Source organism: Nothobranchius furzeri, chromosome 13 (genome assembly GCF_043380555.1).
Source record: "Nothobranchius furzeri strain GRZ-AD chromosome 13, NfurGRZ-RIMD1, whole genome shotgun sequence".
Lineage (NCBI taxonomy): Eukaryota > Metazoa > Chordata > Actinopteri > Cyprinodontiformes > Nothobranchiidae > Nothobranchius > Nothobranchius furzeri.
Genome location: NC_091753.1, coordinates 66,253,935 through 66,267,492, shown reverse-complemented (window position 1 = coordinate 66,267,492; position 13,558 = coordinate 66,253,935). Strand labels below are relative to the sequence as shown.

General features: G+C 41.6%; 2 protein-coding genes across 4 annotated transcripts in view; one reads left to right on the top strand and one right to left on the bottom strand.

Annotated features, from left to right (window-relative positions):
• Positions 1–4,567, bottom strand: part of si:ch1073-280e3.1 (complement factor B) — a 77,949-nt gene extending 73,382 nt beyond the window's left edge. The window contains exons 1-2 of the mRNA XM_015976867.3: positions 4,237–4,567; positions 4,020–4,126 (exon numbers count right to left, since the gene is read on the bottom strand). Coding sequence (XP_015832353.3) covers positions 4,020–4,126; positions 4,237–4,288 — 159 coding nt within the window. The 5' untranslated portion in view covers positions 4,289–4,567. The remainder of the gene's footprint in view (positions 1–4,019; positions 4,127–4,236) is intronic.
• A 227-nt stretch (positions 4,568–4,794) lies between these two features.
• Positions 4,795–13,558, top strand: part of mfrp (membrane frizzled-related protein) — a 29,727-nt gene continuing 20,963 nt past the window's right edge. For all 3 annotated transcript variants that reach the window (XM_015976870.3, XM_015976869.3, XM_015976872.3), the window contains exon 1: positions 4,795–5,198. In XM_015976870.3, coding sequence (XP_015832356.3) covers positions 5,145–5,198 — 54 coding nt within the window. In that variant the 5' untranslated portion in view covers positions 4,795–5,144. The remainder of the gene's footprint in view (positions 5,199–13,558) is intronic.

Genomic DNA, 13,558 nt, shown 5'->3' with positions numbered 1-13,558 from the left:
CTCATTTCAAAGTTGAAACCTTCCACCTGTATGTTAGATCCCCCTTCCCACAGTCCTTATTAAATCATGCCTCCCGTCTCTCCTCCCTTTCATTACAGCAATTATTCATTCTTCATTATCATCTGGAACAGTTCCTTCTCCTTTTAAATCCACAGCCATCAGTGCCATACTAAAAAAGCCTGGTTCAGATCCAAATGACTTCAATAACCTCTGTCCCATCTCACACCTTCCCTTCATTGAAAAGGTTCTAGAGAAATCTGTGGCATTGCAACTTCATTCCAATCTCACATGTAATAAGCTCTATGAACATTTTCAGTCTGGCTTCTTTCTGCATCACAGCACCGAAACTGCTCTCATTCGTATAACCAATGATTTACTTCTTGCTACTGATTCTGGTCTCATTTCCATTCTCCTTCTCCTTGACCTGAGTGTGGCCTTTGACACCATCTCCCATTCGATCCTCCTAAATAGACTCTCTTCTCTTGGTATCACTCACAACCCCCTCCTCTGGCTCCAGTCATATCTCACTGGCCACTCTCAGTTCATTCAGTTAAAATCCTTGTCCTCCAAACCATCCCCAGTCACCTCAAGTGTGCCCCAGGGCTCTGTCCTGGGTCCTCTTCTGTTTATAATCTATCTCCAACCCCTCAGCAATATTTTCCGTAAATTTGGCATACAATTCCATTGCTATGCGGATGACACCCAGCTCTTCATTTCTAGTAAGCCCCATTCCACCCTTCCGCCATCCACCCTTACCCTCTGCCTCTCAGAATTAAAAAAATAGTTCACCTCCAACTTTCTTAAACTTAATGATAGTAAAACTGAACTTCTCCTGGTCGGTACCAAGTCCAACATCGCCAAAATTGACAGTTTCTCCATAACCATTGACAACACCAAGGTTACCCCCAACCGTCAGGTTAAGAGTCTGGGTGTCATCCTCGACAGCTCTCTCTCGTTTCAGGCTCACATCAATAACATAACTCGGTCTGCATACTTTCACCTCTGATTCATAAATCGTCTCCGCCCTTCCCTTGCGTCTAACGCTACAGCCATTCTAGTCAATAGCCTTGTTACCTCCCGCCTTGATTACTGTAGTTCACTTCTGTACCGTCTTCTATGAATAATGATATGTGATGTATATGCGGTGATGGAATGTGTGTTGTAGGTGGTGTGGTGTAAGGTAGATGTGTATCAGAACCTTTGTATCTGAAATAAATTGTGAATTCTGGGTATAAAATAAGTTGTTGTCTGCTATAAACTAGAGAGTTATTAATAAAACAACATCAGACGCAATCTGTTGTGTCTACAAACCCTGATCAGAGACCTCCGGTCGGATCCAGAATGTCAGGAAGTCGGGTGGACCTCAAGGCGCCAATGTTCATAGAATAACCGCAGTGTGACCAGTCCAGTCTAGAGATGTCTCCAGGTCACATCAAGCAGGAAGGCTTGTTTCATCTAAAACGGATGGCTCGTAAGGAGCCGTATGGCTGTGTCAGCTGGCAGTGGGCCAACAGCTTAGGTGTGTTCTTGCTGTGTTGTTCTAATTCCATGTTGTCGTTCTTTTTTAAAACACAGAAACGGTTTTGTTACCTGCTGATGCTACGTTTCGCCGACGGCTGCGTCCCTTCCTTCTCCGTTTATCTGTGGGCAGCAGAGGACGTTGTCGCCCTCTACTGCCCGCTGTCCCCTCTCCGAAAGATGGATCAAGGAAGCAATCGAGATAAGGAGACGTGGATGTGGGACCATGAATAGGGACGACGGAGTTTACACGCTGGACCACGCATGGGACTGCATCGTCGGAGAGGGGACAGCGGGCAGTAGAAGGCGACAACGTCCTCTGTGAGTTTGAGTTTTACACCCCTGGTCTAGAGTTTATGATTTCTGCAAATCAGAAATTGACATGTTGTAGGCGTTACCAAACATCCCTCAGAAAACCACATCTTCCAGATAGATACAAGCTAGTTCTGTGGATAAAGAATCTTTAAACATTATGTGAGACGGCCTTAACCTTAATTTGCATCTAATGAACATTGTGTATGAGTGTAGATAATGAGTAACTTGTTAAATAAAACAGTACTGATCATAAGATATAGGGTTGTCACGGTGTGAAAATTTAACCTCACGGTTATTGTGACCAAAATGACCACGGTTTTCGGTATTATCGCGGTATTTTTTTTAAACGTGCTACATTTTCACACAATTAGATAAACCCTGTATGTCAGGAAATATTGTCCTGAGTTTGTGTCTAAATTTTGCCTAAAATGTGTTATTTTGTAATTATGTTGTTTGTTTATATATTTCCCCTTTAGTCTTTAAAATACCAATATTTGCCCATAACTTCTTATTTTTTGTCTGTTTGATGTCATCATTTAAAAATTATTAGATCAGATGAAACTCAGTACTCAAGTAGCCTTCTAATCAGATACTTTTTTACCCTTACTTGAGTAATAAACCTTATATCAGGAAAATATCGTCCTCGTTTTGTGTCCTTCCAGTGAGCTTTGCAGATTTGGGAAAATGTCATCAGGCAGTAATCGTTGTTAAATTCATAATTATTCTCGGAGAGAGACCAACTCTTATCTGCCCCTGGGAGCCCCGTAATGCATAGCGTCATTTCAACATGGCGGTGTCCGCGACACGGTTTATATGCAGGTAGCGGCGCTGCGGCTGCTTTATATAGCGACTCGTTGCATTCTCCCTCAACCCAAATCCTCGGATCACGCATTTTAGCTAAAACGCTAACGTTAGCTTGCCTGGCGTTGACTGTAGAGTTGTGGGTGATGGTCACGCAGATGTGTCATGAGATTTGAAGCGTTGCTGCCTTTCACAGACACTTTTTCTGCACATGCTGCAAACAGGATAGCCGTCTTCTATCAAATGTCCCTCGGCATTCTTCATATATCCAAAAGATGCCCGTACTTCCGACTTTATCTTCTTTGAGGGATAAAAAATGTCCTCCTGAGCGCTGCCGTCTCCTCCTTTGGCCATTATTTCAGCTTAAGCTTCAAGAAAGTTTTGGTTGTAAACATCAAAGCGCGCATGTGCCGCTGGCAACTTCAGCAGATGATACGGTGGCTGGTAAGGGTCACCGCGCCTACACCGCAGCCACGGTAAACCCACCAAGATAATACTTTTTTTTTTTTAAACAAGACGGTTATTACTATTGTCAACCTTTTTTACCGGGGTTTACCGCTACACCGGTTACCGTGACAACCCTAAAAGATATAAATGGGTTATTGTAAGACAATATTCATTTCAACTTCACTGAATTAGGCACAGATTATTCAAACATTTCGTATAACATCTGGTTCATTCAACCATATAATTATATAATTTATGAGTTGTAAAAGTTCACTTTTCATTCAGAGTGTGGAATCCAGCAGTCTGAGATAAGTTTGACAATCTTGTCCTCATGGACTGTCAACAAGCACTGCAGAGTCTTCTGGGTGTTAGAAGATAAAGTAGCAAATCCACCTAAATAGTGGACTTATGTCTGTAGGTGACCGGTCACTGTCGGTCAATATATAGGTCAAAATGGACCCTTTTCTGGACGTTACACTTATGACCGAAGAATGTCAGGACATCATGGAGTTGCACAGAAAACGTGTATTAACTCAACCATTCCCAAAATACATTCGAAGATGTAGTCACCATGAGGAAGGAGGAGCTAAGTTACAGGAACCTGAAAGGCACAAGTTGCCAATACACAACACAAAGTCATTAAGATTTGACCAAATTGTCATCATTTTGTAACAAGATGATCTTAATTTGAAACTCTCACATGAAAGACTTTGATTCTGTCTCTTTCTTTACCTCCCAGTATGAGTTCAGTGGTATATTCATCATATCTGATTCGGACACAGCTGTTGATGGCCCGATATCTCGGTTAGTGACTACAATGCTGATATTTTTCTAACATACGTAGAACATGTAGTTGTATTACAACTGCTTTATTATGTGAAGAGCCAACCTGAGGGACTGATGCTGTTTGATTTAATAGCGTAAAACACCAGGTTTACCTGTGAGTAGGTAACGTGCCCGCCTTTGATGCTCTCTGAGACTGAGCAGTTCAGAGGCTGAGGGTCTTGTAACATTTCATACTCAAAGTCGTACTCCTGCAGAGAAACTGGAGCACAAAGGTTAGGGGTTGTTGACAAGCAGGAACTGCACACATCTTAACCCTAACCAAAACACCCCAGTGATGTACTAAAGAGCAGTAAAACATGGAATACTCACTCCCATGGATGGAGATGGAGAGCAGGATCCACATGGCAGATTTAACAGTCATGATCTCTGGTTTCCTGACATAAAAATGCAGAAATACCTGATGTGAGCATCTGAATCGAACTATGAGCAGTTGCTTTATTTGATGACCGATTATCCATTAACACAGCACCACCAAACATGAGCAGATTGAGCAACAGAGGACAGGACAGGATTTATATAAACACTTTCAGGTTTGTGGTGCCACTTCTTCTGCTGCACGATTCTACTAATTCTTACAGTTTCAGTGAAACAATAATAGGTGATCCACGTCCACATAGTTTATAGTTAACCAGATTTTACCAGCTTTATTCCCACTTGTGCATCTGCCCCTCTTGCTGGTATCCATCAGTCCTACACCCAGCTTTACTTGTTGTGTGCAACATATAAAATGTGTACTTAACTGATGTTGTGTTCACTTGCACTCAAAGATTTTCTCAGTGTTTCAGCTAAACATTTCTGGAGCTGGAAAGGTTGTTATGCAGATTAAAGGGATTTAACCCCACCCCCTCCCCCTCGCCACCCGCCAGGGCACAGTCTGCTCAGGTGACTTGGCTTTTCTCAGCACCAAGTTTCTAAAACCTCTTTGTAGTCGGTCTGATCCAACCAAAAACAAAAGAAACTCAGTCTGAAAGTGTCCAGGCTGGACCAGAAACCACAGCAACACTGGAGTCTGAAAAACGTTTAATATGAAGGATCAAACTTCATTTTCCTGCTCTGTGAATTGTCCTGCTGGGTTTACTACAAAGGATGCTGCTGTCTCCAAGGACTGAAGCTTGCACAGCAGCAGCATGAACAGTCTTCATGTCCTCCCAGGGACACTCATCAGGACGTCTGATCCTTAAAAGAGAGGGTAGTTAACGTCTCTTCTTCCCTGAGAGATGTCGGACCTCAGCCAGGTCTCTGTATACAGCGACTCCTCTGACTTTTATAAGGTGAGTGGGACAGCTTGGCTTGGTTCAGAGCTCCGACAAAGACATGAACACAAAACTCATTTTACAGGAAACCCAGACTTTTGATGTTAGAATTGAATAAAACTTTTTATGTTTGAACTGCTTAATGTGAGGCTGAATCTCAGGTTCAGACGTTCCTGCTGGGTCAGGGATGTGATTGTTGTTGAAAACTGATATTCGTGTTGTCTTGTCTCTGGGTTAACCCTTTATCTACTGTGTGGTTTTCCTCAAAGCCTGAAACAATCATTATTAACGATCGCTAGTCGATGGAATCATGGTTAACTTGTAAGACTTTCCTCATAATTCTCCCCAAACAGCAGATCTGAAAGGAAAATGTGTGTGAAGATTTGATGAGAATTGGGCTGCTGGAACAAATGCAGAGATGAGACCTGTAAAATCAATCTGTCTGCTACCTGGATTTTCTATTGACTTAAACAGTTTGATTAAAATAGAGTCAAATAATCTAAGTTTGTCATTACTATAAAATCCCATATAAATCAAGTAACTGGTCACAACATTTCACAAACTTGTAAAATGGAAGTAAAATGGCCGTAGGTTTTGCTCATAGCAAGGGAAGGCTGGTTCTATCTATTTGCAAAGGAACACCATTTTGCACCCGCACAGGAGCATCTCAAGTTTCAGACCATTTGCTGGAACAGTAAGTATTATCTCTATTTTTCTTCGTTGTAGACATGTTTTGCTTACACACAAACAGGTATAAACAGACCACAGACCTTAATGACTTTACATTTAACTTCCTCGTATTGATGATTCCTGTATTTTTGAATGCTGAGCGCGCTTTGTCTCTTCTCGTCAGGCCAACCTGATTTAGTGGTGTTCCTGAGTGTGGTCAGCTGTGTGTCTTGGGCTGTTGTTTCTCTGATCTCCTGCATCTTGGCTGTCCTCACTGGAAGATTTCTAGTGATTGTGTCTACCTGCGCTGCCAAACCTTCCAAATAGCACTGCATTTAGTCCCTTCTCTATTTGTGCAAAGTTCTTTTCTGTATTCTTAAGTGATTTGGATGCGTATGCTAACGGTTTCTCATCTTGGATCATGACAACTCCTAGGCTGGATTTTGAGGAGTCGACCTGGAGTCACAGCTCTGTCTGGGGTTCAAAGAATGCAAGCACAGGGTGGTGTGCTATTAGATATTTCATCTGTGCGAATGCTTCCTGATGCTGCGAATCCCATGTGATCTCATTTTCTTGTCTCAGGAGCTGTCGCTGTGGCGCGTTTCTCTGAGACAGGTGAGGTGCAAATCTTCCTGGTAATTTACTATGCCAAGTATAGTCTCTAGCTCTGGCGGCATCTCTTGGATGGCTTTTACCTTTCAGGGTCTGGTTTGTTACCCTCATGTGATACTGAATGGCTGAAGTAACCAACCTCTGGTACACAAATCTGGTACTTTTCAGGGTTCAGCCGTACTCCCCTTTCTCTGGTGCAGTGCAGCATGGCTCTGAGGTTCTTATTGTGCTCCTCTCTTGTCTTTCCAAAGACTAGGATGACGTCGACTGCAACTGTTACTCCCTGTAAACCTTTGTACGTCTCGTCCACTCACCTTTGGAACTCATCTTGAGCAGAGTTAATCCCGAAGGGCAGACGTAGGAATCTATTTGCCGAACGACGTGTTAGAGGAGAGAGCTTTGATGTGCTCAGTTTGATGGCCCAGTATCCGGATCTGGCTCCTGATATCTTTGTGGTGACATTTTTTTAGCATGGTCTGCAGGTAATGAGGCCTTTGTTGAGGTCTCTCGGATTGAGGCATACTCTTAACTTGTTGCCGTGTGGTTTTTCCTCTACCACCAATGCTGATTCACCCAATCAGTGGGCTCTGTCACTTTGTGAATGATGTCCGGTTTTTCCATATTGTCGAGTTCTTTTTTGAACCTGTCACGCAGTGCAATGGGGATGCGGCGTGGTGGATATGCTACGGGTGTGATGTCTGGGTTGATGTGAAAGTGGCATTCACCTGGGAATTCACCAGTGCCTTGGAAAACGTCTGCATATTCCTTTAAAAGTGACTGTGCGTTCTCTCCTTTTGTTACTGCGAACATTAATTGGTTCAGGTTCAGGTCTAGGCTGGCTCTCATGCCTCGTATGGGTGGTGCTTTTGTATTGACTATGTGAAGTTCCAGCATCGCAGAGCGGTCTTTGTGCATACACCTCAGTTGGCAGGTGCCTTGTACTTTTAGCTGCTCACACATACGTGAATCTTTGTGTAGCTGGTTGTAGGGCTATGTCTTTTGAACTTATATGCATTTACCCAGACCTCAGTGTAGGCTTGTTCAATGTCTTTTCCAGCATTCTCAGATATGAGCCCGTCTATGAAGAGCTCTTGTTCCTCTTTTTTGCTTGCTTCCATCACAGTGTGCATACCCTTTCTATGGGTCTTTAATCTGCAAACTTTAGCATATTGGTTTGGCTTCCTGCAGTTCGCCCCTCGCTGGGCACACATCTTTGGTGCTGTGATGACTTCCACATCTGACACAGCCTAAGTTTGTAGGGGTGGGCTCCCTCAGTTTCGTTCTGTGAGCTGGTCGCCTCGTGTTGGGTTTTCTGCTAATAGAGTCCACTGCTTCTCTCGTGTGCTCTTTATGCGCCGACATCTCTTTCATCTGGGCTTGGGCTACTTCGTAGGAAAGTAAACCTTTTTCTTTAAAACCTTTTTCATCTTCCATCCCCTTCTTACATTCTGTACCAAATTATGCATCAAATTGGTGTAGGTAGAAAGCTTGTGGGTCTTCAGAACGACCTTGTTTGACAGACAAAGGTAACTTTTTTTGTTATCAAATTTTTATTATTTTGCAAATTGTAACACACAAAACACCAAAATAATGATACAGTGGAACATCATCACGAAAAAGAAAAGGGCAAACAGGTCCAGGACAATCAAACTTAGGGATTACATCATCACAACATAGATTAAAATTAAAATGAACTACACCACCGTGGTCAAATGCAGCCTCATGGTAAGAGCACCTCAAGGTCCACTACCACTTTTTTCCACAGATTAATGGTCTCCTCTTTAGCACCGTGTATACATGTCGTAGATAGTTCCAGATATGCAACATCTATAAAAGATAAAACCCACTGATGATGAGACAGGGAGTGTGGAGGCTTCCACCTTAATGCAACTATCATCTTGCCGGAGGTCAAGCCAGCTAAAAGACCTTTTCCTGCGCTTTGCGCAGATTGTCGGGACAGGTCATTAGTCAAGAAAATTTGAGGCAACAAGGGAATATTAATTTAAAACAAGGAGGCTAGGCTGTTTCTAATTACCTCCCAAAAGCAAAACACAGCTGGACATTCCCAGACCAGGTGAAAAAATGTACCCACCGAATTAGTATGACACAAAGTACAATTTGGGTCAGCTTTAAGCTTCATACAGTAGAGTTTACGAAGTGTCATATATGTTCTATGGATAAAATTCAGGTGGATTTGCTGGTGGTTGGGATTCTTAGATGAACAGATTACCGAGTTCCAAATGGTTCCCCAGTCAAAGTCTGGGGGCAGAGTCGGGATATCTGATCTCCAACAGGTATCTAGATGCAGCTGAACGTACATTTCTTGCAAGACATGTGCATAAAGTTTAGAGACAAAGCCTTTAAAACCATGGTTAGCAATTATCAAATCAAGCAGAGGGTGGTTCTTAAGTGGGGCTTGCCAGGGCACACCATATGTTTTCATTGCAGTTCTCAGCTGAAGATAGAAGAAAAATGTGGAATGCTGCATATTAAACTGAGTACAGTGATCGTCAAATGACAGAAGTCCATTGACATCCATTAATTTGCCCAATGTGCGTACTCTATTATCCCACCATTGTTTGTATTGAGAGCGTTTTATGGGGCATTTATTTATCAGAATGCTTTCATTATTAAAAATTGGAGAATGCGGATTCCATATAGAATCGATTCTACATACCCTTTCAACACAATGCCAGACCACAACCAAATGAGATAGAATGGGGCCGAATCGAGCCATGCATTTACTCTGAGGGGTGTTAGCAAATAAAACATCTTGCGGTTCCAAAGGGTTAACCAAGGACTCCTCTAACGATCGCCATGCCACATCTATTGAATCATCATACCAAACAACCAAAGGGCGTAAGGTGAAGGACCAATGGTAAAGTTTAAAATTCAGAAGTGATAGCCCTCCATCCGACCTATGGCGATGGGCTATGGATGCCCTAATGCGAGGCCGTTTCCCATTCCAGATGAATTTGGTGATTGCTCTCTCAATAACGGGTAATAGGCGGAAGTGGGATCATTAAGCTCAAAAAACTCATGCGAGGAAGCACGTTCATCTTGACAATAGAAACACAGGATCTAAAAGAATTAGGTAACGCGGACCATCTCTCTAGGTCCACTAAAACCTTAGCTAAAGTACCTTCATAATTATGTTTAACAATAGAATGCAATGAAGGAGAAATCTGAATTCCGAGGTATTTAAATTGTTGGACAATGGGAATTTCAGATGGTAAGGCAATATCTTCCACTGGGGAGTTTAACGGAAGAAAAGCGGACTTGTCCCAATTAATCTTATAGCCTGATATATCACGAAACTTACTAAAAAACTATTCAGAATATCAGGAATAGATTGGGCACAGCCCAGATATTAAAGGATGTCTTCCGTGCATTATGAGATGCTATGTTTACTGCCATTCACCGTTACAGGGATAATGTTATCAGATAAACGGATGGTTTGAGCTAAAGGCTCTAGTGACAAAGCGAATAATAAGGGGCTCAACCGGCAGCCCTGTCTGGAGCCTGTAGTTACATCAAAGGTAGAGGAGCATGTTTTGCCTTTCGATTAGTATACAGTACTTTGATCATATTTATAAAATTAGCTCCAAGACCTATTAGATGAAGCAGGGACCATAGATACTGCCATTCAAGTCTATCAAAGGCCTTCATAGCATCTAAGGAAAAAACTGCAGCCAGAGGAGATGAAGTGGATGCGCTATGTATTATATGAAGTAATCTCATGTTGTCTGCTGCGGATCTTGATTTAATGAAGCCTGTATGATCACAATGAACTAATTTAGTCATAAGGGGTTGGAGTCTACTAGCCAATAATTTAGCGAAAATTTTACTATCTGTATTCAAAAGAGATAAATGTCTGTAATTTGTACACTCCAGAGGGTTTTTGTCCTTTTTGAGAAGAAGCAAGATAATTGCTGTATTAACATCCCTGGAAAAGGACCCTTTTTCTAAAGAAGCCTGAATCATATCAAAAAGTAATGGTCCCAGATTTTCCCAGAACGTAGTATAAAACTCAGGAGGAATTCCGTCCAGACCAGGTGACTTGCCATGACACATGCTCAAAACAGCCCATTTAAGTTTGGATAGTGTTATTGGACTGTTTAATTTCAACCGATCTTCTTCAGACAGTCTGGGCAAGTGTGCAGCATCAAGAAAACTCTCACAGGAATGGGCATCAGGGGTTAAGTCGGTGCTGTATGACTTGCTACAGAAAGACCGAAAGGTAGAAGTGATATGTATCGGATCTGTCAGAATTTGGCCGTCCTGGGACTTAACAGAGGAAATATCCGAAAAATGTTCATCAGCCCTCAATCTCTGTGCAAGCAAATTGCTCGGTTTGGCCCCATTAAGATAATAAACTTGTTGGGTTTTGTGTATCAAAAATTCCGCCTGACATTTCATAATATCCATAATTTCTGTTTTAGTTAAATCATAATGGGATGCAATTTGCTCGTCGTTGCCTAACTACAAGAGGCTGTCCAAAACAACGAGTTTACTTTGCAAAATATGTTACCTAGAGGTACGAGCTTTCTTAATGTGGGATGCATAACCAATAGTGCTCTTGTAAATAAAACCTTTAACGGCATTCCACAGAACCCTAGGATCATCCACCGAACCTTTATTGATAGAAATAAATATATCAAATTCTGAAATAAATTGCTTTCTGAATTTTTCACTGCGGAGAAGAGTTGTGTTAAAGCGCCATCTGGGAGCACGAGCAAAAACAGAAGTGAATGAGGTGCATACTACTATGGATTTGTGGTCCGAAAGTGTAAAGGGCAAATGTTTGATACTATCGATAACATGAAAGCAATGCATTGAGGCAAATATAAAATCAATACGCTAATACGATTTGTGTCTAGCTCATCGATGGGTAAAATCCTTGGTGTCGGGGTTTAGGACTTGCCACACATCAACCACTCCCGTGTCCTCAATCCATAAACAAAGAGCGTCCGAAGAACGCTTCTGATCCGTGCCCTCCGTACAGCTAGATCTATCAATTAGGCAATCAACTACAGAGTTATAATCCGCACCCACGATAAACTTAAACCCCAGAAGATCAAGCATTATCTTAGTAATCTGAATGAAAAAAAAAACTGTCTAAAACAATTGGAGCATATAAGGATACGAAGGCTAGATCCAAATGTTCCATGCGTACTTAAGCAATGGTAATCCTACCTTTATTATCAGCCCAAGTATTAATAAGTTCAAACTGTAAATTCTGGCAACAGATAATTGCCACACCCTTTGTTTTGTTTGAGGCCGAAGAATACGCGATAACCTAAAATAATCTGTTTGACAATCGGTGTATGTCGCCTTTAAGGAAATGGGTTTCTTGTAACATTGTAATTTGAATCCCTTGATTACAAAGAAATTTTAAAACAGATGTTCATTTTATAGTGTAATGATTGATGTTAATTACATTTAATTAAGGACCATGAAACCTATCTTATGGACACTAGGTTATTTAAATCAGAAGATTGGATCTTTTTAATGCAGGGATTTTCTAATAACACTTTGCATTAACTGAGAGACAAGAGAAGAGAGACTTTCAAATGTTCAAGGAAATTTTTTCTAAATAATTTTAAACAACTTTACAAGACTAACTCTCTAATGATGGATGTTCTGTTTGAATGAAGTGTGAGGTGAATGGTGTGTGGTGAATGAGTGTCAAATTCACAACCCTCGCATCCGGAGAAGCAAAGTATGAGTGGGAGATGATGTTTTGCTCCTAACTGATCAGAGTTTGAGACTCGTAGTCATAAACACATGAGACGCCATTTGTGTCGCATCCACATACCCTCAGTGAGACCTCCGTACAGATCCGGATGCCAGGTCCACGACCCTCCTCTGGTACTGGAGCCAATGGTACAGCATCAACGGTACGACAAACCAGTCTTTGGATAGTCTCCAGGTAAAAAGCGACAGGTGTTTCACAGCGTCAAAAAGGGAACCCTCTTTGGGTCAGCGAGTTCAGCTTTTATTCTGAAAGGTACCGTTGCTTGGTTGGTAAACAACGACAGATTTTTCCCAGCTTGATTGGTTCTCAGCTTAAAAGAGAAGTATAAATGGCCTGTCCATACTTCACTTAACATGCGGTGAACTTCATGGGATCTTGAGAACGAGATCTTGAATACTGAACTTAAGATAGCATTGGGACTGTTTTATTAATCTAGATGTTTTTGACTCTGGACGAACCAAAGCTGACAGATTTATAAACACCACAGAGACTCTGCCACATTTCAGGCTAGGAAGGTTCTGATTGGATCAGCACAGCAATGTGTCGTGATTATTTACCTTAGTGTATCAGTGTGTCTAGTGACTAGAATAAGTCATATTACTTATTAAAAACATATTAATCATAATATTGTGATTTCACAGATCGGTCACATTGTATTATTGACTAACAGTTGTTTTGATTAGCTTTATTGAAAATAGAGTTCTTTGATCTGATAAAAGAAAAGAAAAGAGTCTTCCTCTTCTGTCTTCATTGCTGGAAAGTAAACAGTTTAGAAGCGAATGCATGACCTTGAGGATGTTTCATGCACTCTGGCACTGTGTCAAAGGAACTGTGGAAAAGGTTGAATAACCTTGGAGGAATAGCTCCTTCATCAGGTTACAATAGGATTATTGAGGTCACCCACATTAAGGCTAAGAAGTTTCAAACCCGTGGTGTTAGACATTCTAGTGTGAGAGGAGTAATACAACCTTGGACCTGAGAAAAAACAATTAAAACAAACATACAACCATGTGAACACATCTTAATACAAAAAGAATTTGGGGAGAAGTTTTGCGAACCATCTAAACCTCCCCTAGCTAGAAGAAAAGAGGACTATTATGTCCTATTCCAATAAAATGGGGTCTCGAACCAAAAAAAAAAAACACACCCCTCCCTGCTCATCACATTAAAAAAAAAAACAATATACACAGTCTTATGCACCAATTTGCCTGAGTTCTGATCATGGTACCAATGATAGATTACATCTGTAAAGCTCAACCGAGATTATTATTCAGGAACCAGTGTGACAAAGGGTTAATTTGCAACCGTCCCTCATTAAACTGCATCACGCCTGTCTGAA